Source organism: Halichoeres trimaculatus, unplaced genomic scaffold (assembly GCF_033239565.1).
Source record: "Halichoeres trimaculatus isolate MK-OKI-2021-1 unplaced genomic scaffold, fHalTri1.1 fHalTri1_scaffold_10, whole genome shotgun sequence".
Taxonomy (NCBI): Eukaryota; Metazoa; Chordata; class Actinopteri; order Labriformes; family Labridae; genus Halichoeres; species Halichoeres trimaculatus.
The window spans coordinates 23,809,645-23,831,180 of record NW_027437187.1 but is presented as its reverse complement, the minus strand read 5'-3'; the positions used below and the strand labels follow the sequence as shown (position 1 = coordinate 23,831,180).

The following is a 21,536-nucleotide window of genomic DNA, read 5'->3' as shown; positions in this document are numbered from 1 at the left end:
TGAAGGCCATCCAGAACTCAGCGGGCTAGTCTGAGAGGCTGGCCTGCCAGACTGGCTGTCCTCTGACTGGCAAGAGAGCCTCTCTACTGGTCATTAGTTATTCATCAACATTCATCTTCGCACATCCAGCACATGCGCTGATGAATTGAATTTGCATATAAATGAGGCTTAAATACATCTGTGAGGATGATGCCTTTCTTTAATGTGAGTAGACAATTGCCTTGTAGCTTATGCTCATTTCCTTCAGCGGTCACAAAGAAAAGTTCCCTGAGAATGAGTTATTAGAATTCCTTAAAGGCTTCCCTAAAGGCCCGTGTTCCCTGCAGAACATGGTTATTAGTCCCAGCCTCCCACAGAGCCTTCCCTCTGCTGCTGCTGTGCTGAATCATTTCAGCACCACAGACAGCTCCCCTCAAACCTCCCTTCATGTTTATGGCATCCATGGATGGAGGGGCTTTCATTTTTCTCTTTTGGGCTTCTGGAGTTCTCCTTCAAGCTCACAGACACAGAGGGGACAGTTTTCACTGGCAAAACATTTCTGTTGCAGAAATGGCTCTATAATTGAGCAAAAGAAGGCTGAAGGTAAAAAGGAATTTTATTCTTATATTGTCTTTACATCAACTGGAGGAGGACTATTTTATCACTCCATCCCAAGACATCCATCCATGTTTGCTGTTTCTTATAGAAAGCTTTGCTGGTGAGAGCTTAGGCCTGAAAGAAATGGTTGCAGAGTAATGCCATAAATAAAATCCAGCCGTGCTCTTTGACATTTCTCGCAAAATCTCATAAACTGAATAAATATTTAATGTCAAGATTCTCAAAAGAATATTTTACAAGTCCCCCATCTGTTTAAGGATTCATAATCCATGCTGCAGGGGTCCACAGTGCTTCATGAGTGTGTTTATATGTTTCTGTCCACATGTGTAAAGATTTAGACCGCATGTTCAAACAAAGCAGCCTCTGCACGTGATCCCACCATGTTAAATGTATGTATTTAGGTCTCTGCAGCATAAACGTGGTGTGTCTTTGATTCAGTGGAGTCACAGGGGAGCTCTGCAGATGACACTGTTGTTGTGATGGCGGGTGCTCCCTGTTTCCTACATGCAGATAAAACATGACTTACAGACAAATGTATGCGTGTGTTTGAATGTCTGTTTGCGTGTATGTGTGTGTGTGTGTGTGTTTGAGTGTGCGTTTGTGTGTGTTGGGGGGAGGAAGTCTGTGATTTTGCCTGCAGCTAATGATGTAATTATGTTGAAAACAAATGCAACAACCAAACTCATTTAGAAAGAGTTACACAAACAAAGTCAAAACAGAGGGATATGAAATAAGCCAAACAGAGTTTTTTATTACAGGTTAAGAGAAAATTGGAGATATTGCAAGCCTTTAAATAAAATCTCATTCACAAAAATCTCTGTACAAAGACTCCACTGTACTTGCATGTTCCTGTGTTGTTGTAATTGTCTGCATTTTGTCACAGATGATCTGTTAATTCAAAATTTTCCTTCCTTTTCAGGTCACATCTCTCCATGGAAGGCCTCCAAACAGGTACAGCCACTAAATCCAACTGTGTCTCTGTTTCTCTTTTTGTGTGTTAAACCTGGGGGAGAGGTGGGGGGTTAGTGGTGAGGGTGGGGGTGTTTGTGGAGCAGATTTGTTTGGTGAAGCAGAGAGGAAAGACAAAAGTGTGCAAGATCAGTGTTTGTCACTGGAGCTTGGCTTCTGCCTTATTGTGAAATGAGCCAGCGTGTCCTGACCTGCTCATTGGTTTGCTCACATCAGAAGTCACACCTCACCAGCTGGGGAAGAGCTCTTTAGAGTCATACTTAAACTGCACCTGCTGCTGCTGCTGCTGCTGCTTGTACAATCAGCAGTCACCCATGATATTTATTCAGACAGGTTGAATCTCATCTCATTCTGCTTTGAATTGTGAATATTGATTTTTATTCATTATCATGTCCGCCCTTGGACGGATAGCTTTCTTCTTTATCAAGTTCCTGAGTTGATAATACAGATTTGCTTTATTACAAGTCGGACATCTTAGTAACCCTGAGCATTATTCCCTGGGCTTTCTGCTTATGGTTAGCCTTCCTCATTGATTGTAACTTCACCTCATTTACATGCAGTGTGTAGGATTTGAAAACAGAATCAGTGATTAAAGCCTTCATGCTCACATCCATTAGGTATCTGAAGAGATTTCAGCAAGCTCACAGTCTTTTTACCATCTTTAGTAAATATTTCTCAGTTTAGATTTTCTCTTTCATGGGCACAGCCACAGCTGTTGTTTAACATTGTGCTCATTTATTCTTTTTCTACGTCTCTTACTCATGTCTAACATATATGAACCAACTTAAGTGAAATGAATCTGTGTTTTTGTGCTGTGATGTTTCCTACTGCTCACTTGATGAGTAATAACATATGAGTCTGTGCCTGCATGGTCTGTCATGTGTGGATTGGCACCAACTGTGACCTGCTTTTATTATTCCATCTGATTATTATCACACAAAAAGCTTTCAATTAAGAACATTCCATACCAAGAAACCTACCATTAAAATTAGGGATGGGTACTGAATTAGGTACCATGTTAGGTACCTAAAAGCATCCTTGACACTGTGAGGGAGTAGATGAGAAGGTGATTTTCCATGCTTGACATGATCACAGCATTACAAGGTTATATATTTAAGAATAAATATGTTAAATTTAAAAAGTAAAACATATAATTTATTGTTTAACGAATTGATATTTTTTACCACCTGAACAAAAAAGTACCAAGAATCGGTATCATTGAGTACTGCTACTGATTACCAGGTACTGGGTATTGATATCATATCATTTCAAATGTTAAAGGTACACATCCCTAATTAAAATAAAGATTATTATTTAGCCATTATTCTTAAGCCACATTAAGGCAACCTATTTCATTTCATGTTTAAAGGTAGGGTCTGCAGAAATTTTCGTTACTTGTTAGTAAACACAACATTCAAACTGGGCTCCTCCTCCTTGGATCAGTGCCAGCAGCAGCGCACACCCACAGCCTCCAACTTTGACAATGTGAACACTCTCACAGGGCCAGCAACCACCTGTAGCATCCGTTTTTATGTGGGGAGGGACTTGAGAGCTGTGCACCTGACTTGACATGTTAGCACAAGCTAATCATGGGTATCTGACAAGTACCTGGTTAGCAGAAAGCCAACTCTTTCGCCAAGCTGCTCTCCAAGTGCCCAAAAGTGAGTGAAACTCGAGCCAAGCTTCACCCTCATTTAGGAAAAAGTGTTATCTGTTTGTTGTTTCGTTTTACTTTGGCTGTGGGTTTTTTTTTCCGTGTTATGTCTAATATCATTGCCACAGGATTGCTACTTCGACAAGCAAGGCACTTGCACACTAGGCATGCTGTGATTGGCTGTGGTAACTACGTTTACTCTCCACCCAGAAACGTCCCGATACAACCAAAACATCAACATCCAGGCTAAGGAGATGGTTGAGGCAGACACAGACACTGACTCACATGTAAAAAGGCCTTTAGGAGATGGTTAAGCAGGTTAAATCCTGCAGACTCTACCTTTAAAGACAGCTTTTACGTCGATGAAATTACTCCTTGAATCAGTACAATTTACTCTGCAGCCATCATAATTTAGTTTTCACAAGCGCTGTGAGTAAACTGAAGCCTGTAAGGAAGCTGTCATAGCAGTGAGAGTACAAGTTAAGAAAGAGAAACTTTTGTGAAAAAAAATGTGAATTGGAGATTAAATATAAATGAATATAGGAATAAATGTCAACTCTTGTACTTACTGTAGAAAAATGTCACACACACAGTTTGTCTTTTGATGTCTTTAAATATAGATACGGTATACTTTTGGAGTCAAAAAGGCAAAACAGTCATGAGCAGTTTGCAGTTGTGTAGTGAATGGGGGGATGTTGCATAGAGACACAGAGTAGATAAAACGTTGGAGGGTGATAGTATCCTTAAAGTGCTCTCGTTGTCTTATTCTATGAAGATGCAGCACCAAGTGCCAAAGCGCTTGGTGTGGCTGAAAATGAATCAGAGGTCATGGTGGTTATGAAATGCATTATCAGTCACAGCACTTGACTCAGAGGTCAGAAACATCTCAACCAATCAGAATGGTGCATTCAGACAAAAGCCTTGACAATGGATGATTTTATTTTTCTAGAAACAATCACAAAAAAGGTTGTAATGCAAGGTATTAAGGATGTCCATTAATCTGCGTTTTCTTTCCTGTTAAGGCAGCAAACTGAGTTATAACACACCGCTCCAGTGCGTGGAGGTATTTATGTATGGAGTGAGGTGTATGTGGTGGTTATGTAGGTGACTTGTGATGTTTGCAGATGATTTATAGGTTAGCAGGCTGTGCAGCTGCAGGCTGCAGATTTATTAGCAAGCCAGTTGTGCTGTGTTCTGGTGTCTGAATGAAAAACGTGTCTCAACTTTGCTTCGATATTTATTTTTTTCTTTTTTCACTTTTTTTAAGGTTATATTTTTGGGCTTTTACAGCTTTATTTGTAGAGGATAGGGCAGGGAAGGGAGCAGGAAACCAGGAGAGACAGTGTGAGAGAAGGAACCTAGGCTGCCATTCAACATGTCCAAAAGTTTGCCTTTAGTTACTGTTGCACTTTGATAAAATGTCAATAGATTGCTAAATTGTTTTCCTTATAGTTGCCCGACCAGTGGGATCCACATGGCAGCCCCCAGGCAAACCTGTCCGGCTCAGTTTTGCCGCCTGGTACACCGTTCCCAAACCAGCCCCAGCACCGCACATCTGTTCCTGACTCCACTGAGGGCTTCGATCTCAACAAACCAGACCCTTACGACCTGTATGAGAAGTCAAGGGCCATCTATGAGAGCCGACGTGAGTAATTGGATCATTAGATGTTCAGGATTAGGCTGATATGCTATGCACCCAACATGGTGATTAGAAATGAATGAAAGAGTGAAATAGTTGATTTTTATCGTCTGTGTCTTTTCCTCAGGTCCTGAGTATGAAGAGGTGGAGGTGCATCTGCTGAGGGAGAAGACCGGGTTTGGCTTCCGCATCCTGGGGGGAGACGAGGCCGTGCAGGCTGTGAGTCCGGACGCCCGCGACAAGGCTCGTATGGGACGGGCTGGACCACATACACATTTAACCTCATACAGAGCAAGCTCGTCTGACCTCCACTTAACTTCATCTCACACTCCATTCAGTCAACACAACCTCCACACACACACACACACAGACATTGACAAATACGTGCACCTTGGCTTTCTAACACTGCCCTGACACTCTAACTGCTCAGTACCTCCCATACTGAAGTACCGCCTTGCTAACTTGACTGTGTGTAAACAGCATGTAAACCCAAAACCAGCCGAGGCACTTTGATCTTCATCCTCATCTATGCTGCTAATATTGATTGTCTTTGAACAGATTGTTATTGGTGCCATAATAGAGAACACTCCCGCTGAGCGCGATGGGCGGCTTCGACCTGGGGACGAGCTCATCTCCGTGGATAAAAACGTGGTTGCTGGGAAACCACACAAATACGTAATAGACTTGATGCACGCAGCTGCTCGCAACGGTCAAGTCAGCTTGACTGTCAGGAGGAGAGTGCAGATGCCTGGTGAGGACATGTTTTATTGTGTTGCTCTTTTTTGTTTGTGTTTTTTTTTACACTTAACTGAAGACAGGGAGACATGCTGCACATGACACAAACTCTAACTTCAAAACAACTGTTCAAAAAAAAACACATGCCTACAATCTCTGCCAGAAGCACTATTAGTTAGCTTTACTCAGAGCCTTTGTTTTTATAAAGTCATGAAGGTGAAGGAGTTCAGAGACCATCCAGTGTGTTTTTCAGTCACTTAAACACTGAGAGAACTTTTCCTTTAAAGTAACTTGAAGACATGTCACTACAAATATTGAGAGGAGAAAAATGTTGTTTTATGCTCATTTATGCTTTGTTTATTAAAGCATTGCAGAGGGCTCTATGGTTTGTGATGAAATGCAGTGCAATTGGAAAAGCAAATACACACACAAGAGAACAAACAGAGGAAAAATTTGTCTTTGACAGAGAATCCTTGTGGCTGCTGCAGAAGCACTGTTGCATGTACACTGTAAGCCCGGATAAGTTGAGTTTACTTGGAAAATGCTTGTAAACCGGTTACCTTAAAAAAACTTAGTAATTAAATATGAAACTTAAGCTAATTTCATTCAACATCTTAAGTAGTTACAATTATTGTGGAAAATCCTTCTACTGAATGTCTTAAATCAAATAAACCTGATGCATATTTGTTACACATTAGAATATTAAGTAATGTAAAAAAAATGTTTCATATCACTGTAAAACATAATAAGTTTACCTTACTTAAAACTGAAAAATGTGATATTCATAGATTTGCCTTATGAATTAAGTAAATGTAGTAATCAAAGATTGAAGCAGATCTGGACAACTAAATTAAATACCATTTTGAAGTACAGCGTTCCCTCCTCACTCGTGGTTACAAATGCCGTCACAACAAAAATCAGCTCTGATTTCATAACTTTAGTAATTGTGAGTGAGGAGGGATTGCAGTAAGTATGAGACCCTGCGGTACATTGAAATATTGTTCGTTTGAGCCCCACAGCACCGACAGGTGATCTTGTACCTACTGACTTTTGCAGTTTGCCTAATAGTTAATATATTTAGAAAGTATTTTTTTGACTGGACTATCATGCTATTTTTGCCAATTTGGAGATGTAAAAAGATATATTTATTTTTGACGCAACAGCTAGTCCACACCACGTAGAGCAAAGACAGCTGAGCAATGCCACAAGGAGCAGAGGAGGCTGGTCCATGCTGTGGCGCACAGACAAACAGTCTGTGTTGTGTGGAGCACAGATATCCTGTGCCACTCCTCACTCACTTACAAAATGCAGTCACAGAAACTAATGATTTTAGGTTGTGCTTGCTTAAACAGTCACAAAAGTTTAATCTACTCAGAAATCATCAGTTTCAACACTGAAAACTCAGACATTTGAGTAAAACGAACTTGCGAACAAATTTTAAGTTTTCATAGCTTAGTCCAATTGAGTAATTTGAACTTTGGGGTTAACAGTGTAATACAGGCTTCAAAATCTACATCAGTATATCAGAACAAGCTCTGACAAGGCGTACGGTAACTGAGATTTGATTGTTCACACGTTGCAGTAACAGCCTCTTTGTTCCCCTCTCATCCTGCCTCTTTTCCTCCAGGTGAACTCTGTCCTGTGAACGGTCGCAGCCCTGGCTCGGTGTCCACACAGCACAGCTCTCCACGTAGCGACGCTGCTTCAGCTGCAGGCCCTGCTACTCTCGCTATCCCTTCTGCCACTTCTCCTCCAGAGGGATCCGCTCTGCAAACCAGTGATGTGGTCATTCACCGAAAGGAGAACGAAGGCTTCGGCTTTGTCATCATTAGCTCTCTGAACAGACCGGAAAACGCCACCGTCATCAGTGAGTTGCTCTGTCTCCTGCCCTGAAGGCTGTCTGATTTTTATAATTCCTAATGACCAACAATCCTGAGGGTGGTGACTGCCCTGTTGTGTTCACAAGCTTTCGCTTTTATTCATCCCTCTTTTATCTTTACCACTTTTCCAGTCCAGGATCACAGGAGTTTGCTTCTGTTTTTAGTTCTGAAAATGACTGAAATGTGATTGATGATGTTGCAAATGTTTTTGCTGGGTATCAGATATTTGACCACTCACTGGTAGTTGTATTTGTGCAGCATGTCCACTCAGCTCGAAATCTATTAGATCTGCTCCCTGAACAACCATTAGACTTCAAATCCCCAAACAATTAATACTGATTCTTTTTCTGATCCAGTCCAAAAGCTCCTGAAGTCAAATTGGACTTCACATCTTTTTTATGCTTTTATTTTGGTCTGAGCTTTGGGAGTTATAAAAGATCTTTTGAAACTCAAAGTAAGATAGATTCCTTAATGATGTGCAAGCTGAAGTCTTTATTCATTCACCTATTTATTCATGTCGAAAAGGCTCAATGCAGTTTTGGCAACCTCTATTAAAAAAAATTACCTTATGACAAAAAGTGTCTGCTGCAAAAACTGAAATCTTATCAAGTCTTTTTGCCTCATTTTAAGTAAAAATTGTCTCATTATATTTGAAATGAGCCACATTCAACTGATCATTCCCAAAACATGTCTTATTTCAAGTTATTTAGAGACAAAAATAGGGTTGAATTTCAAGTAAAAAAAAGTCTAGCAATGGAATAAGAAAAAATGCTTGAAAATTAGCTTGAAACTAGAATAATGTATCAATACAAGTAACTTTTCTTTCTTTTAACTTATTACAAGACCTAATTTTTGTCTGTAAATAACTTGGAATAAGACATTTTTATGGACTGATAAGTTAAATATGGCTCATATCAAGTGTAATAAGACAAGTTTTACTTAAAATAAGACAAAGACACTTCATAAGACTTCAGTTTTTAACAGTGTCCCCCTAAAAAATGTTATGCCAAAATATACCCTCCCTCTTGTTTTCTATAAAGAAACAACAAAGTATTTGATTTGTTTGGATATAACTGTCACAAAGAAGTTATACAGTTCTGGAAGATTCTGATTGTTTCAGATGTTTGATATTAAAATGGTAGGTGTATATTTATAAGCTGCAGTTAAAAAAAGCCAGACAAGGCTTGTGTTGTAAAAGAGTTATTCTCTCTTTATTTACTTTATTAGTGATGTTTTGACATCTTTCTCCACAATCGCCTTTGACAACAACCTTGTTATTGCTTGTTTCCAGCTGTGCCTCATAAAATTGGACGAATCATTGAGGGCAGCCCAGCAGACCGCTGTGGGAAACTGAAGGTGGGCGACAGGATCCTGGCTGTGAACGGACAGTCCATCATCAGCATGCCGCACGCAGACATTGTCAAGCTCATTAAAGATGCTGGGCTTACAGTCACACTGCACATCATACCAGAGGAGGGTAAGTGCTGCATAGTATTATGTGAGCTTTAGGAAGCTTGTTAGCTTTTGTAAAACTTTTGAAACATTCACTACTTTTGAGGTTTTCTAACATATGATAATGCTTTTGTAAAAACGTTTCCGCATTTTAGAGTTTTTTAATAAAAGCCATTGTTAAAAAATATTCAGTTTGTTTTAAAAATTGTTTTTCTGGTAATTTTTCTTCTTTGCCTCACCTTATGTCTACCACAGGGTCTCAATCTGGCCCCAGCTCAGAGAAGCAGAGCCCAATGACCCAGAAACACAGCCCCCAAACCCAGCCAAGCCCTGTAGCCCAGCCTGGCCAAGGAGGCCCCCAGCCTGGCCAAACGGTCGCTCAGGCAGGTCAAGCACTCGTTCAGCCCGGCCAAATACCAGCCCAGACAAGCCAAACAGTAACCGGCCTTCCTGCACCAGCAGCCTCCCAGTCTGCACCAGCTGGAACCCAACAGAGCCCGGTCGCCCAGCCCTCTGGCCTCCCTCCTCAGCTCTACCTCCATGATGGCAGGTAGGACAGCACTAAGAGGGGTTTCTTGTTCAGACTCAGAGTTGGAATTTAACAGCCTGTGTTATGAAGCTTTGTGGCTGAAGGCACGATGACTGGAAGAAGATGTTAAACTTAGCGTGTGGATGGAAGTGAGACTTTCTCTCCCTGCATGCCAGCACATTCAGAAAAAACCTCTCCTCCCAGTCAGACTGCGATGCTGCACTGGTTTCTACTTTGTTGCATAACACCACTCAGCTCCTACAGAGCTGGTGAATAATTTAGCCAAAGGTGTCTCTTTTATTATGCAGGAACCCAGCAATCTGCCCTGTCCCATGTCAAATCTATCAGAGTGTGAGTGCATGCATAGATATGTGGATGTGTGTGTGTGTGTGTGTGTGTGTGAGGACACTGAGAGTAGCCTCACCACAGCTGTGGACTAATCCTTATTTTACAGATGGGATGATTCTAAGTCTGTTAACCAATTAGATGTTTCTGAAACCACACGCCTGCTCTTCCAACATGTCTCACAGCTCAGCTTTACTTTAAAGAAGACATGGACGTATGATTTGCAGAAGAACATCTTCAGTGCTTTCTAAAATCAACTCCATCTTCTTCATGAGATAAACCTCTCTAACCATTCCTTACAGGTCAGAGGTCAAAGCCAGACAGGACGTCAAACCTGACTTCCGCCATCCTCCGTTCACTGATTACAGGCAACCTCCAGTCGACTATCGCCACCCACCGGTCACAGATTACAGACAGCCCCCAACGCTGGACTACAGGCACCCACCTGGCCTGCTGGACTTCAGGCAGCACCCTGCAGCTGCACAGTTCCCTCTGGGGATCCCTGGAGACTTCAGACTACAGGTACAGCTGCACACTGAGTGGATGCCATGTGTAGCCTTTGTTATTTTTCTGCTGCAGTGGTGGGTATGTCAGATTTGTGAGAGCACTGTGTTGTTCCCACAGGACTACGATTACTTCACGGTGGAGCTGGAGAAGAGCGCAAAAGGTTTTGGCTTCAGTATCCGCGGGGGTAGAGAGTACAAGATGGATCTGTTTGTGTTGAGGCTTGCTGAGGATGGTCCCGCCATCCGCAACGGAAGAATGAGGGTAAGATGACACACGAGATGATTAAAAGGTTTAAATACATTGTTAAAGATGCTATGAGGAGGATCTGTTTTAATTGCACTCCCTCACCACCTTGTGGCCCGGAGTCTCTGCACACTGTCGAGGATAACTTTTAGTGAGGCGTGTGTTTGTTTTGGAGTAAAATGGAGATTGGATCGAAACAGATTTTCTTTGTTCAAGACAACTTTTTACTGTCTACAACGCGCTGAGGTAAGAGACTTATCAGTACAGTTACGTAGCCCTACGTTTTGAAACTTTGTAGCAGCCGGCTATAAGTAGCGACATTGGCAGCCCGGTGCTCTGACGTATCTGCAGGCTATCATAACAAGTAAACCAGCCAGGTGCTTTTAGACATGCTAATGTAACCTCACTCTTCATTTTATTATTCTTAAGTTTGAACAGACCACTGCAGAATAACTGCTGCATGTGGGTTGGAATGAATATTATCACTAATCAGCCATTGAGCTTTCTTCTGCTCTTCTGTCCTTTTTCTGTCTGACAGATAGGCTCCTGTGTCCACCATCACTACAAAATTAATCACAGAAATTGTTTAATCTCTTCTCCCTACTAAACTTTGTCAGCCGACGTGGTGTTGTCATAGAGACCTTAACGTGCCGTATATTAAACCAGTCCTGATCAACCTGAACAGGAAACTAAGAAGAAGCAATTTATAATAACCTGTAACCAGCAATATTGGTGCTGGTAATCCCATTTTAAAGTGTGGATTACGATCAGGCATATATCTGAAAGGAAGCCTTTTTCAAGATCACTTTCAAAATCCTCACAGCCCCTTAAAGGGAAAATTATTTTTGTTTTGTTGAGAGATGTAGATGTGTGTTTAAGTCATTTTATCTAAAAACATAGGCTTTGTTGTTCTGCCTATAATCTGTTATTCCTTTTTGTTATTCACTCCTTTATTTTTGTCTCCACCCACTCTTTTACGGAGCAGATATAACTGCTCGGTTAGGAAAGCAGCACAGTGAGTAGGTAGGAGCGCATGTGAAACAGTGACTTAGTAACCCTCTGCTGAGCCTTAGTGTTTTTGAGCTGCACTCGAACAAGGCTCTTAATGGCACTTATTCCCCGGGCAGGCCTTCTCACCACGGAAAGTGTATAGTTGTGTTGAAAAGTCAACTTTGTGTGTGGATAAACAGATGCTGACAAACACTGACTGTATCCTCTGTGTGTGTGTGTGTGTCCCTACAGGTGGGGGATCAGATCATAGAGATTAATGGAGACAGCACCCGGGACATGACTCATGCCCGGGCCATTGAACTCATCAAGGCAGGAGGCCGGCGGGTCAGGCTGCTGCTGAAGCGAGGCACAGGACAGGTGCCTGAATATGGTGGGTTTGCCATGCAGTCTCTTTGTGTCTCACCCTTTACACACTCTCTTTTTAGCCTCTGACCTGATCTGTTTCTGTCTTTCACACTCGAGATTCAGAATGTTCAGAATGATGAGCAGTTCTGTTTTAACCAGAATAACTCACTTTTTCATCTTGATAAGTAAAAAAAGAACACGTTAACAGGCATTCATATCTTTCTGCTTTTTTACTGCTGGATCCTCAGTACACCTGTTAATCTTGTCTTTATGTGAAGAACAGCTTTTTTCTAACAAAAATAACAGTCCTGTCTCAGTTTTGTGTGTGTTTTAACATCTCTGCTTTAATTCTAATGATTGGTATAGGCTTTTTACTTGCCTTCCCTCAGGAATGGTTCCTTCCAACCTCTCCATGTGCATGAAAGGTGACACACTAAGCTCCCCCTATTTCTTCCTAATGGGCCACTCAAAAGACACGGTTCGTGAAAGAGCTGCATGTCTCTCTCTTCATGCTAATGATTAATGTCCGTGCGGTGAAGCTGTGCATTTAAAGCATGTGTGTCAGCACGATCATGACTTAATGTATGAGAGAATAGCAGCTATGTGTATTGGTGTGTGTTTGCTTGTGTGTGTTGTAAGAGAGCAGTATGGTTAGAGGAGATAAAACAATCATCCTAAAGAGGGCTGTGAAGTGGACTGTGTGAAATCAGTCTGTCACACACTCACCACTATGTTCATTTCTCTTTTTTTTTTTTCACGCACTGAACAAATCTTTTCAAGTCACTTGTGGGCATGAAGGCCCATACGGTTGAGCGCCTGTTTGCCTGATGAATATGTGGACTGGACTTGAACCATATCACTGTGGATAAACCTCTTTCACTTCCTTTGCATGGGCATGCTGGTTTGTGCCGCCCTGCCTTCTCTTCCGTCCGCCCTGACTGTTTTCTTCTTCCCTTACAGGCTGTACCGGCCCCTGGGATTCCCTTTCTACAGCCCACCCTGCCCTGCAGGAAGTGACCCCAGAACCCCACCCAATTTCTTCACTCTCATCCCATCCAGCCTCAGCCCCAGACTCCCCTCATCAGCTCCCTCTAGAGGCCACAGTGTGCATGGCAGACCAAGCTCCACAGCAGACAGACCACAACTCCATCAGAGGGGCTACAGGTGGCAGGTCCACCCAGCAGAAGAGCATCATTAGGGGGCTGGGAGCCCCTCAAGGGTCTGGAGAGGTAGACTGTGGACCAGGAGATAGACAGGCTCGGGCTTTGCCTCCCAAAGCCATCCTGGGGAGGTCTGCAGAAAGAAGAGAGAGGCAGAGGGACACTTACTCCCCCTGCTGTGAGAGAAAGGGTCTGCACAGTCAGACCATGACCACAGTCTGGCCCTGGGACCAGTATGTGAGCGTTAATGGAGCCCCTCCGGGCAGTGCAGATGGACATGTCGGCCTCCAGGAGAGGCTGGCGTCCAGAGGTCTGTTCCCCAGAGAGGATGAGCGATCCATCGGCCACAGTGGGCTCTGCTGCCCCCCAAAAACCGTGGAAGATCCTCACGCCAGGAGTGCTGCAGCCTCCCCTGGACCCTGGAATGTCCCTGGGTCTGACAAACTGCCTGGCACCCTGAGGTCCTGGACCTCCACAGTGAGCAGGTAGACTGGATCTTGCTGGTCTGGACTGGATGACACTGTCAGGCTCCACCCTCTCATTCTCTCCTCATCTCCTTCAAAGTTCATCTTTTGTGTTTCATTTGTGCTGATGAGATAATTATTACACCCACCACCTTAAAAACAGCAGACCTTTCACAGCTATGTAACATAAACTCAGTGTTGGCATGTTGGCCCCTCATGTGACAGTGTCGTGATCACAGATGGAGCAGTGATGTCTGTGACTGAGTGGAGCTGTGCTTTCATCATGTACCTTTAACTGCTCGACCGTGTCTGGCTCAGATTGGTTAGTGCAGCGTAACCTCAGATGGAACAAGGTTTCTCGCAGGAGCGAGACATATGTTCATCCAAGACATTTACTTTTGCTCCATTTTCTCTGTGCGGCAGAAAGAGTAAGACTCTCAAATCTGTCTGAGAGGAGGCGGAGAGTCTGAAACTCCTGGAGGACATGGCACTGACCCAAGTGACAGCCTGGTTAACCCAACATACGTTAGCACTCACATGCTTACCTATATGTCATATACTGTAAATGTAAAGATGTGACAAATATGTACATTTGGTTATCTCAAAAACAGAGCTGTTTGTGTTTTTGAGGCCGTGTTGTAGTTAGAAACATTGTAAAGAGAAGAGTAAACACAGGACAGTATTTTAGGATGACTATTTCAATGGCCTCGTCTATAACTACATATCAAAGACTGTGCAAGTCACCAAACCCAGGCCACTACCGGAGGGAGGCAGTGGATGAATGCATGGATACAAACCACCATGTTGTCACACAGGGGCTCACGTCTTTCAGAGGTAGAACACAGAGAGGACTTCCTCTGTGGAGCTCGGTACTTGTGTGAGACAGAGAAAATCTTTTTTTCCTTTTTTAATTTCATTTCATCAAATTGAACTTTGAAGTGACTGAAAACAGTCGGCTTAGTAAGAACTCATCGTACTTCTCTGAGTTACATACACCACTCAATCCACAACCATGCAGACATTGTGCAGAATTATAAGATGTGTTGTATTCATTTACTGCTTAACTGAAGACTTTTGTCCAGTCTATATACCCCATTTCTATGCCTTTTACTGTGCTACGTGTACCACATCACTGTGGGAGAGGGGCATCGGTGAGAGGGAGAGGAGGCCGATGGTTATGAGATGGGGCGGAGTGCCTTACTCAAACTAATGCAGAGCTGTTTGATTTGTTTTGGGAACTGAATGCAACGTAGATGTTAGAGACCATGCACACATATCAGCAAACTGTTTTTCTCCTGACTTAACACCAAGCAGTATTTACAGTTATCTCGATGCACTCTCAGCTTATCAATGTCAATGATTGCCCTTCATCCCCTCGTGTCTGAAGGGGATCAGATGTAGCCTGTAGCATTACATCCTCCTCTGGAAGAGTGGATCAGTCAACCCTTGTTTCTGAAGAGTCTCATTTCAGCTTTATTTGTTTGTTGTGTAAAAGAAAAGTTCCATTCGAGGTGTTGATGGTACCCTGGAGTTTAGACGATGCAGTAAAACATTTGTTTGATCACAAAGTTTCCATACCTGGCAGTCAGAGGAGCTGCACCTGAACTGAGCGTCACACCTGTGATGAAGAATTCACTATTATCCTGCATTCCTCCATTTTGATATCACCCAGCTCTCTAAACAAGACAAAGCTTCTCATGAAATCAATCACCAGTGCTTTGAGTACAAGAGGAACAGAGATGTTTGTGAAAGTAGTGTCCCTGAATGCAGCACAAGCTGAGGTGGTGTAGGCGACCACCAGACTGCGACTGTACTCACACCTTTAAGACAAATGTTGAAAGTTTTCAGTGAAAGTTGCCCTGGATGTTTCTCAGCTGTGGCTCATGTGACCAACAATGTTGGCAGGGAGCAGCTGAACATGAAAGCAGGCTGTAGAAACACACAAACTGTTAATAGAAATGTCAAAGTTCAGAGAAGGTGAAAGACTTTGTCATCCAGCCCTCTGTCTCCGTCCAGGCCGCCCCCCTGCCTGCTGTGAGTGATTTTGTATACAAGAACAAAAAAATACGGCTTTATTTGAACCTGTGAAAGCTGGCACGTTCATGAATCCCCATTGAGATCAAGTATAACTGTGTAGTGTTAATTGTGTACTATTCACCTTGTACAGCTGTATTCCTACAAATATGGTTTACTGTATCATTGATACTGTAGTTTCAAAGACGTGAACAACTATTTTTATGAAATGCGACAGTACTGATATAACATTTTGCTAAAAAATAAAAAAACTTGTTTACTGAAAGATATTCTGAAATACTGTCAAATAAACTCTTGACATGGTGTAAAATATTTTTAGAGATTCTTTTACTTAGAGCTGATTTTTCCATTTCTCATTTCATTTGAACCGTGGGATTTAAATTTGATTTGTTTGGACAAAATAAGACATCTTTGGAGCAGACAACCTAAAAACATATCTGATCTGCATTCCTCAGTTAAGAAAAATAAAAGACAGAGAGACAAGTTCTTCATGATGAACCCAAAACAAGAGAAACTTAACTCTTCAAAGGTAGGGTCTGTAGGATTTTCCTAAAAAATAAAATGTCAACGTTTACTGGAATAATCCTTCTCAATCGTCACTTCTGGGCTTCTATACGTGTGTTAGTGTCTGTGTCTGCCTTGAACCCTCTCCTCTGCCTGTATGTTGTTGTTTGTGTTGTTTCGGAACGTTTCTGGGCAGAGAGTGAGCGGGGTAACATCAGCCAATCACAGTGCACCCAGTGCGCAAGTGACTTTGCGTGTTGATTAGCGAGTGGAAGAAGCTATCCTGAGTGGCTACGATAGTGGACATGGCACATAGCATGAAACACCAAACAGATAAAGCTTTTTCCTAAAAAGACGGTGAAGCTTGGCTTGATTTTCACTCGCTTTGGGGCTCTTGGACAATAGCACAGGACAAAGAGTGACTCCAGTTAGCTTTCTGCTAACAAGGTATGTGTCAAATACCTGTGATAAGCTTGTGCTAACATGCACTGAACCAGTGAGGAGAAGCCCATTTTGAATGTTGTGTTTACTAACAAGTAACAAAATTCCTACAGACCCTGCCTGTACAATCAGTCTTATTTAAGTTACACTCATGGTAAAAGGTAAAACTCTAAGATTTCTGCTCTTACACAGGTGTATACTGTTAACAAGGATCTTTACAGTCTACAGCTGAGTGTTGCAAAGCTTCAAGTTTGACCTCATCAAACAACATGACAGAATCAGAAACATAAAACAAAAAGTTAAAGAGATGTCCCTCAAAATGATCACCTTGAGAAAAGCTCTGATTGGTCCAGACCATCTGTCTCTGTTCAGTTGACTTTGCCAGTCAAAACTGGATGTGTTGATTTCTATCCTTCACTCTTCAGCTACAAGAGCAGATATACTAATATTTACAGCAAAGGTTTGATCAAATCTGACACCACGTGTAAACATTTCTCCAGCGTGTCCCTGCTGTGTGGTGTGTCAGGCCAGGATGTGTTCACTGTTCGTCAAAGTTTACTGATTCACTGTGTGTCTGCTGAATCAAAAGATCCTCCTGATGACAGAAAAATACAAAATAATGTCAACTTTCAAGATCCAAGCTGCAAGGCACCTGCCATTTCAACAGGTGAGTTGTGTGGTTTACCTGAACATGTTTGTAGGATCCTGTTCGGAAACGACAGCAAATTACATCAACTAAGAACCCCAACACACTGTGAAGCATGCCTACAAGAGAGAAGGAGAAGAGTCTGGGTGCTGAAGCTCAAGAAAATCAAGTTGAATGAAAAGGCTGGATTAAGCTGATTATTAAAACTGTTAAACAGAGCATTGTCGTCCGTCTGGCCACTTGAGACGCACTGCTATCATAATTATTCTGACAATTACCTGAAACACACCTGACGTTCTAGTCTGGTCTCTCCTTCTGCTCTAACACCACTGCTTATCCTGTCTGCTCGACCAGCTGCACACTCTGACCAGGGCTTTACAGTTCAATTTCATCACTCCTCAAGGTTGAGCCTCAACTCCTAACAAAGTGTTCTGCTGCTGCAACAAACATTGAAAACTTGAAACTCAGAGAGCACAGACCTCCACCAAGCATATTATGATTGTTACGCAACACTTCAGTCCTACTTTAATGCCATACTCCCTCTCTGCAGAGTGCCTGCTACAATTTGGTGTTAGTTGCAGGTTTGTACGATAACTTGTTACCTGACGATGTTGAAAATTATGATGAGCCAGTACACATTTCATATTCCAGATCTTAGTATCCAGAATATTGCCAAGATCTGGATCGTACTCTTACATCTGTCAGAAATTGTGGTGACCTTGTCTTGTATTGTTTTGCAAAGCAATCTGATCATTAATTGTGGAGTTATATACACATGGTGAAAACGGTCCTATCCTCACAATCATAAAGTATCCTTTGAAATAATTCCAGGATCCAGACGGTGATCTGGATTGCCTCCAAAATGTAATCACTTCCTCTTTGTTACTTTCTGAGTTATGTGGTTCCCAGACAAACAGACAAACTCTCCCAAAAAACATAAGCTCTTTGGCGGAGAAAAAGACTATGACATAAGGTAAGGCTGCACAGTGGCGCACTGGTTAGCACTGTATCCTCACATCACGGTCACCTGGTCAAATCCTGGTCAGGCCAGTTGGGCCTTTCTGTGTGGAGGGAACCCACCCCATGCATGGGTTCCCACCAGGTACTCCTGCTTCCTCCCACAGTCCAAAAACATGCTCATTGGGTTCTCACTGGTGAGTCTAAACTGCCTGTAGATGTGAGTGTGCATGTAAAAGGCTGTCTGTCTCTGTGCGTGTTAGCCCTGTGATTGACTGGTGACCAGTCTAGGGTGAACCCTGCCTAGCTGAGCGACCCTCCAGACACCTGCGACCCTGAACAGTATAATTATAGACTGTATCTATGACTATAATCAGTAGAAGATGAATACGCAACACAGCAGACTGTTGGCTGTGGCAGGTTAAAAGCTCAGATACACCTGCAGAGTAGTTTTCTTATATTTGTTAATAAAAAAAAAAACAATTATGAAATCAAGAATAGTCAGGGTTGAGGTTGTATGATTCATGTCCGTTCTCTACATTCATGCAAGAGTTTACAGACAGGTTGGCTGCTTCACCCGAACATAAGTGGCTTTATACAGTTTGGTGCAAACCTCTGTAATCCCCTGGACTGCTAAACACAAAAGAAAACTATTAGTCTAAGTGTGTGTGTGTGTGTACTCAGACTCATCACCTGTATGTGAAACCCCCACCAGATACTCTGCTCTTTACCGTGACTCCACTCCTTCCAGTAATAACTTTGACCCACAACATTTTTCATGTAGATTCAACGTGTCTGTGTCTTCTCTGATGCCTGAACAACTCATTGCGTATACATACCAGAAGCTATAGCCCTCATCGTAGCAGTTGCTGGTTTGACCCCTGGCCTCTACAATTTGTTGCTTGTCTTTTCTCTCTCTGCACCCTGCCTCTCCTCATCTATCCTATCAAATAAAGGCCAAGAATCCTGAAAAATATAACTTGAAAGAAAAACAGCAAGTAAAACTCAAACTTTCAGATCATTAACATATGAAAATGTGAATTCTGATGGGCTGGAAACGACCAAAACTTTTACTTACAAAGGTTTTTCAACTGTATGAGAAGAATAGGTAAGGTAAAAGATAATTTCTGTGTTGAATATTTTCATTTATAAACACTTTTTCTTTGACCTGTAGTGGAAAAAATGCCCCCGATGATCCCACAGAGCCTAACAAGAAACTTCCAGAAAGGCATGTGCTGCTCCGTGACTTTGACCATCAGTGAGCTGATGTCGTACTTCATGAAGATCCCTGCAACTCCATGACGGCCTAACAGTGGGTTTATCACTCGATTCTGCAGAACAAACAGAGGAGAACACAAACAAACTCACCACACTGATGCATGACTGACAACACAAACACGCCTTAGCCAAAGGTAAACATACCTGCTCGGTGACAGAGAACTGGTGAGTGTCTGCAGAGACCTTGTAGGTGTTGAGTTTGGTGGGCACGATGGTGATGAAGTACTGAAACATGTGGCTGGCTGAAGAACACAAAAGATGCTCAGTTGTTTGTTTGCTCTGATCAAATATTTAAAAGCTACAATGAGCAAAAAGCTATTAACTGAGGTTGAAAAACAGGATTCATGCTGAAAAAAATGGAGACATACAAACAGGAGTGGTTTTCTCAGTGCCGTCCAGAGGGTGGATGATTCCAGGAATGGCTTCTCCAAAGGAGAGGTGGTCGATTCGGTGTGAAAAGTTGTGTGCTAACACAGAGGTGTGTTCATACAATTACTTCACATCATCATCACTAAATAATCTGTTTGCTGAGTTACATGAGTACTCACAGTCTTCGTTAACAAATGAATCTAGATGTACATGGCCTCTTCGTTGTGTGATGGATCTGTGCAGGGACAAAAAGTTGTTTTCTGTGTGCCTCACAGAGCAATGGTTTGGTAAAATAATGTTATCAGATGTTTAGGTGCGATCCTGTGTTAAGGACATCTTTCAAACATACTTCCCAACGACGATGTGGAAGTTCCCTGCCACCTTGTTCGCATACAGTTGTCCATGTATTCTGCAGGCGCTATGGGAAGTTGAGTCATCGCTGCAGAGCAACAGGGAGGGAAGTATTTCGTCTAGACATAAGTAGGTTAAAACACATCCTTGTTTATCTTTCTAACAGTCTCTGGAGAAAAATGTACTTTGGAGGCGGAGCAGGACAAGGTTCTTTCATTGCAGCTTTGTAGAGAACATCCTGGAGAGCGTACTCCACCCTCTGACGATCCTGGATTTGTAGCAGTGCCCTGAGAGCGCAGAGAGAAAAGTTAAAGTCACAACTTCAAACTAGACACATCTGTAATTACAAAACTTTCAAACTAACACAAACATGCTTTTTGGCGAGGTGTAACAGTAGTAAAAGTTAAAATCTTACATCCGCCATGATCTTTGTTCAGGTGTGAGCTCAAAGTTGGCCTGAAAATGTGACAGAACAATAAGAGCATGAATGAAAAAAAGGAAATAGAAATTAATTAATTGTTTCTATTTATGGTAAACTGAGGATTATCAGAATTAAAGTGCTCATACTCACAGGTTCATATGTCAAGCCCTCAGTAACCACTGTACTTTCTGCTCTATCTGTAACATCTGCACCTACATCTGTATTCCAGCACAAGGAAAAACAATGAAAACATCCATTTCTTGAAGTTAAATTACACAGGTGTTTTTGTACTCACCCCGGCAGTCCATCGCCACCGTGATGTCAATATTGATCCTCAGTTTACTGTGAGGGAAGAACAGATACAGTGAGAAAGCACAGATATAAGGTTACAATATTTCAATCACACACTTCTTTGTGTGACTCCTACCTGGTGAAGTCTTTGTCCACTTCATACTCATACTTCATCCATGAGTGTCTGTACACAAAGAACTCCAGGATGGCGAGAACAGCGATGAGGGTGAATGCCAGCAAAGACACTGGAGGAAATAGAAAGTATTCAAATGAGTCACTTCAGCCGTAAATGTCTTCTTGGGTAGAAGGAGAGGCGGTGGTGGGGTCTGTGCACCTGTCCCTCCGCTGGCTGATGACTCCACATAGGTCTCAGGCACTTTGGGGAAAGCGTCAATCTCCTTCACCAGGGTCAGAGCCTTTCTCTTCGACCACCTCCTCATTTTAGTAACTGCGCTGTGTTGGCTGGTGCTTTCTTCATAAAGTGACTTTAGAGCAGGTGTGTTGTTACACGCCCGTAGCTCTGTCACTCTGCCGTTGAGCTTTGAGCAACGGCTCTGAGTGACATTCGGTCGCGTGCATCGTGGTTTAGCTGCGTGCTGACGTCAACATGACAGTTGTTACCACGGAGCTGACAGTTTATGTCTGTTAACCAGCTACTTTAACCTGTTAAACGTGATTACGTGCATCGAGACTGAGCGAAAGAGAAGATGAAAT

At 42.5% G+C, this 21,536-nt stretch overlaps 2 protein-coding genes across 9 annotated transcripts in view; one reads left to right on the top strand and one right to left on the bottom strand.

The window, feature by feature from the left end:
* Positions 1 to 15,791, top strand: part of magi2b (membrane associated guanylate kinase, WW and PDZ domain containing 2b) — a 97,330-nt gene extending 81,539 nt beyond the window's left edge. For 2 of the 8 annotated variants that reach the window (XM_074676825.1, XM_074676824.1), the window contains exons 12-22: positions 1,517 to 1,548; positions 4,673 to 4,865; positions 4,987 to 5,102; positions 5,418 to 5,610; positions 7,222 to 7,461; positions 8,766 to 8,951; positions 9,182 to 9,476; positions 10,103 to 10,322; positions 10,425 to 10,568; positions 11,793 to 11,931; positions 12,867 to 15,786. In XM_074676825.1, coding sequence (XP_074532926.1) covers positions 1,517 to 1,548; positions 4,673 to 4,865; positions 4,987 to 5,102; positions 5,418 to 5,610; positions 7,222 to 7,461; positions 8,766 to 8,951; positions 9,182 to 9,476; positions 10,103 to 10,322; positions 10,425 to 10,568; positions 11,793 to 11,931; positions 12,867 to 13,555 — 2,447 coding nt within the window. In that variant the 3' untranslated portion in view covers positions 13,556 to 15,786. Of the gene's footprint in view, positions 1 to 1,516; positions 1,549 to 4,672; positions 4,866 to 4,986; positions 5,103 to 5,417; positions 5,611 to 7,221; positions 7,462 to 8,765; positions 8,952 to 9,181; positions 9,477 to 10,102; positions 10,323 to 10,424; positions 10,569 to 11,792; positions 11,932 to 12,272; positions 12,385 to 12,866 lie in introns of all 8 variants that reach the window. The other 6 variants (XR_012598855.1, XM_074676827.1, XM_074676826.1 and 3 more) reach the window with 6 other exon arrangements.
* A 63-nt stretch (positions 15,792 to 15,854) lies between these two features.
* Positions 15,855 to 21,491, bottom strand: LOC141795982 (endoplasmic reticulum-Golgi intermediate compartment protein 2-like). The gene is made up of 13 exons (XM_074676828.1): positions 21,157 to 21,491; positions 20,959 to 21,067; positions 20,827 to 20,873; positions 20,682 to 20,749; positions 20,526 to 20,566; positions 20,296 to 20,397; positions 20,109 to 20,198; positions 19,939 to 19,994; positions 19,759 to 19,857; positions 19,535 to 19,632; positions 19,281 to 19,443; positions 17,195 to 17,274; positions 15,855 to 17,104 (listed from the first exon to the last, which is right to left on the bottom strand). The coding sequence occupies exons 1-13, from the start codon at positions 21,260 to 21,262 to the stop codon at positions 17,048 to 17,050; spliced, it is 1,116 nt and encodes a 371-aa protein (XP_074532929.1). The 5' UTR covers positions 21,263 to 21,491; the 3' UTR covers positions 15,855 to 17,047.
* Between the last annotated feature and the right edge of the window lie 45 nt (positions 21,492 to 21,536).

What these genes read in the sequence shown, in the direction of transcription:
- LOC141795982 (XM_074676828.1), bottom strand. Translation starts at nt 21,262, where the DNA reads ATGAGGAGGTGGTCGAAGAGAAAGGCTCTGACCCTGGTGAAGGAGATT. An exon ending in GTGGACAAAGACTTCACCAG is followed by an intron (nt 20,874 to 20,958) that starts GTAGGAGTCACA and finishes CTTCCCTCACAG; the next exon opens with TAAACTGAGGATCAATATTG. An exon ending in TTCCACATCGTCGTTGGGAA is followed by an intron (nt 19,995 to 20,108) that starts GTATGTTTGAAA and finishes GTCCCTGCACAG; the next exon opens with ATCCATCACACAACGAAGAG.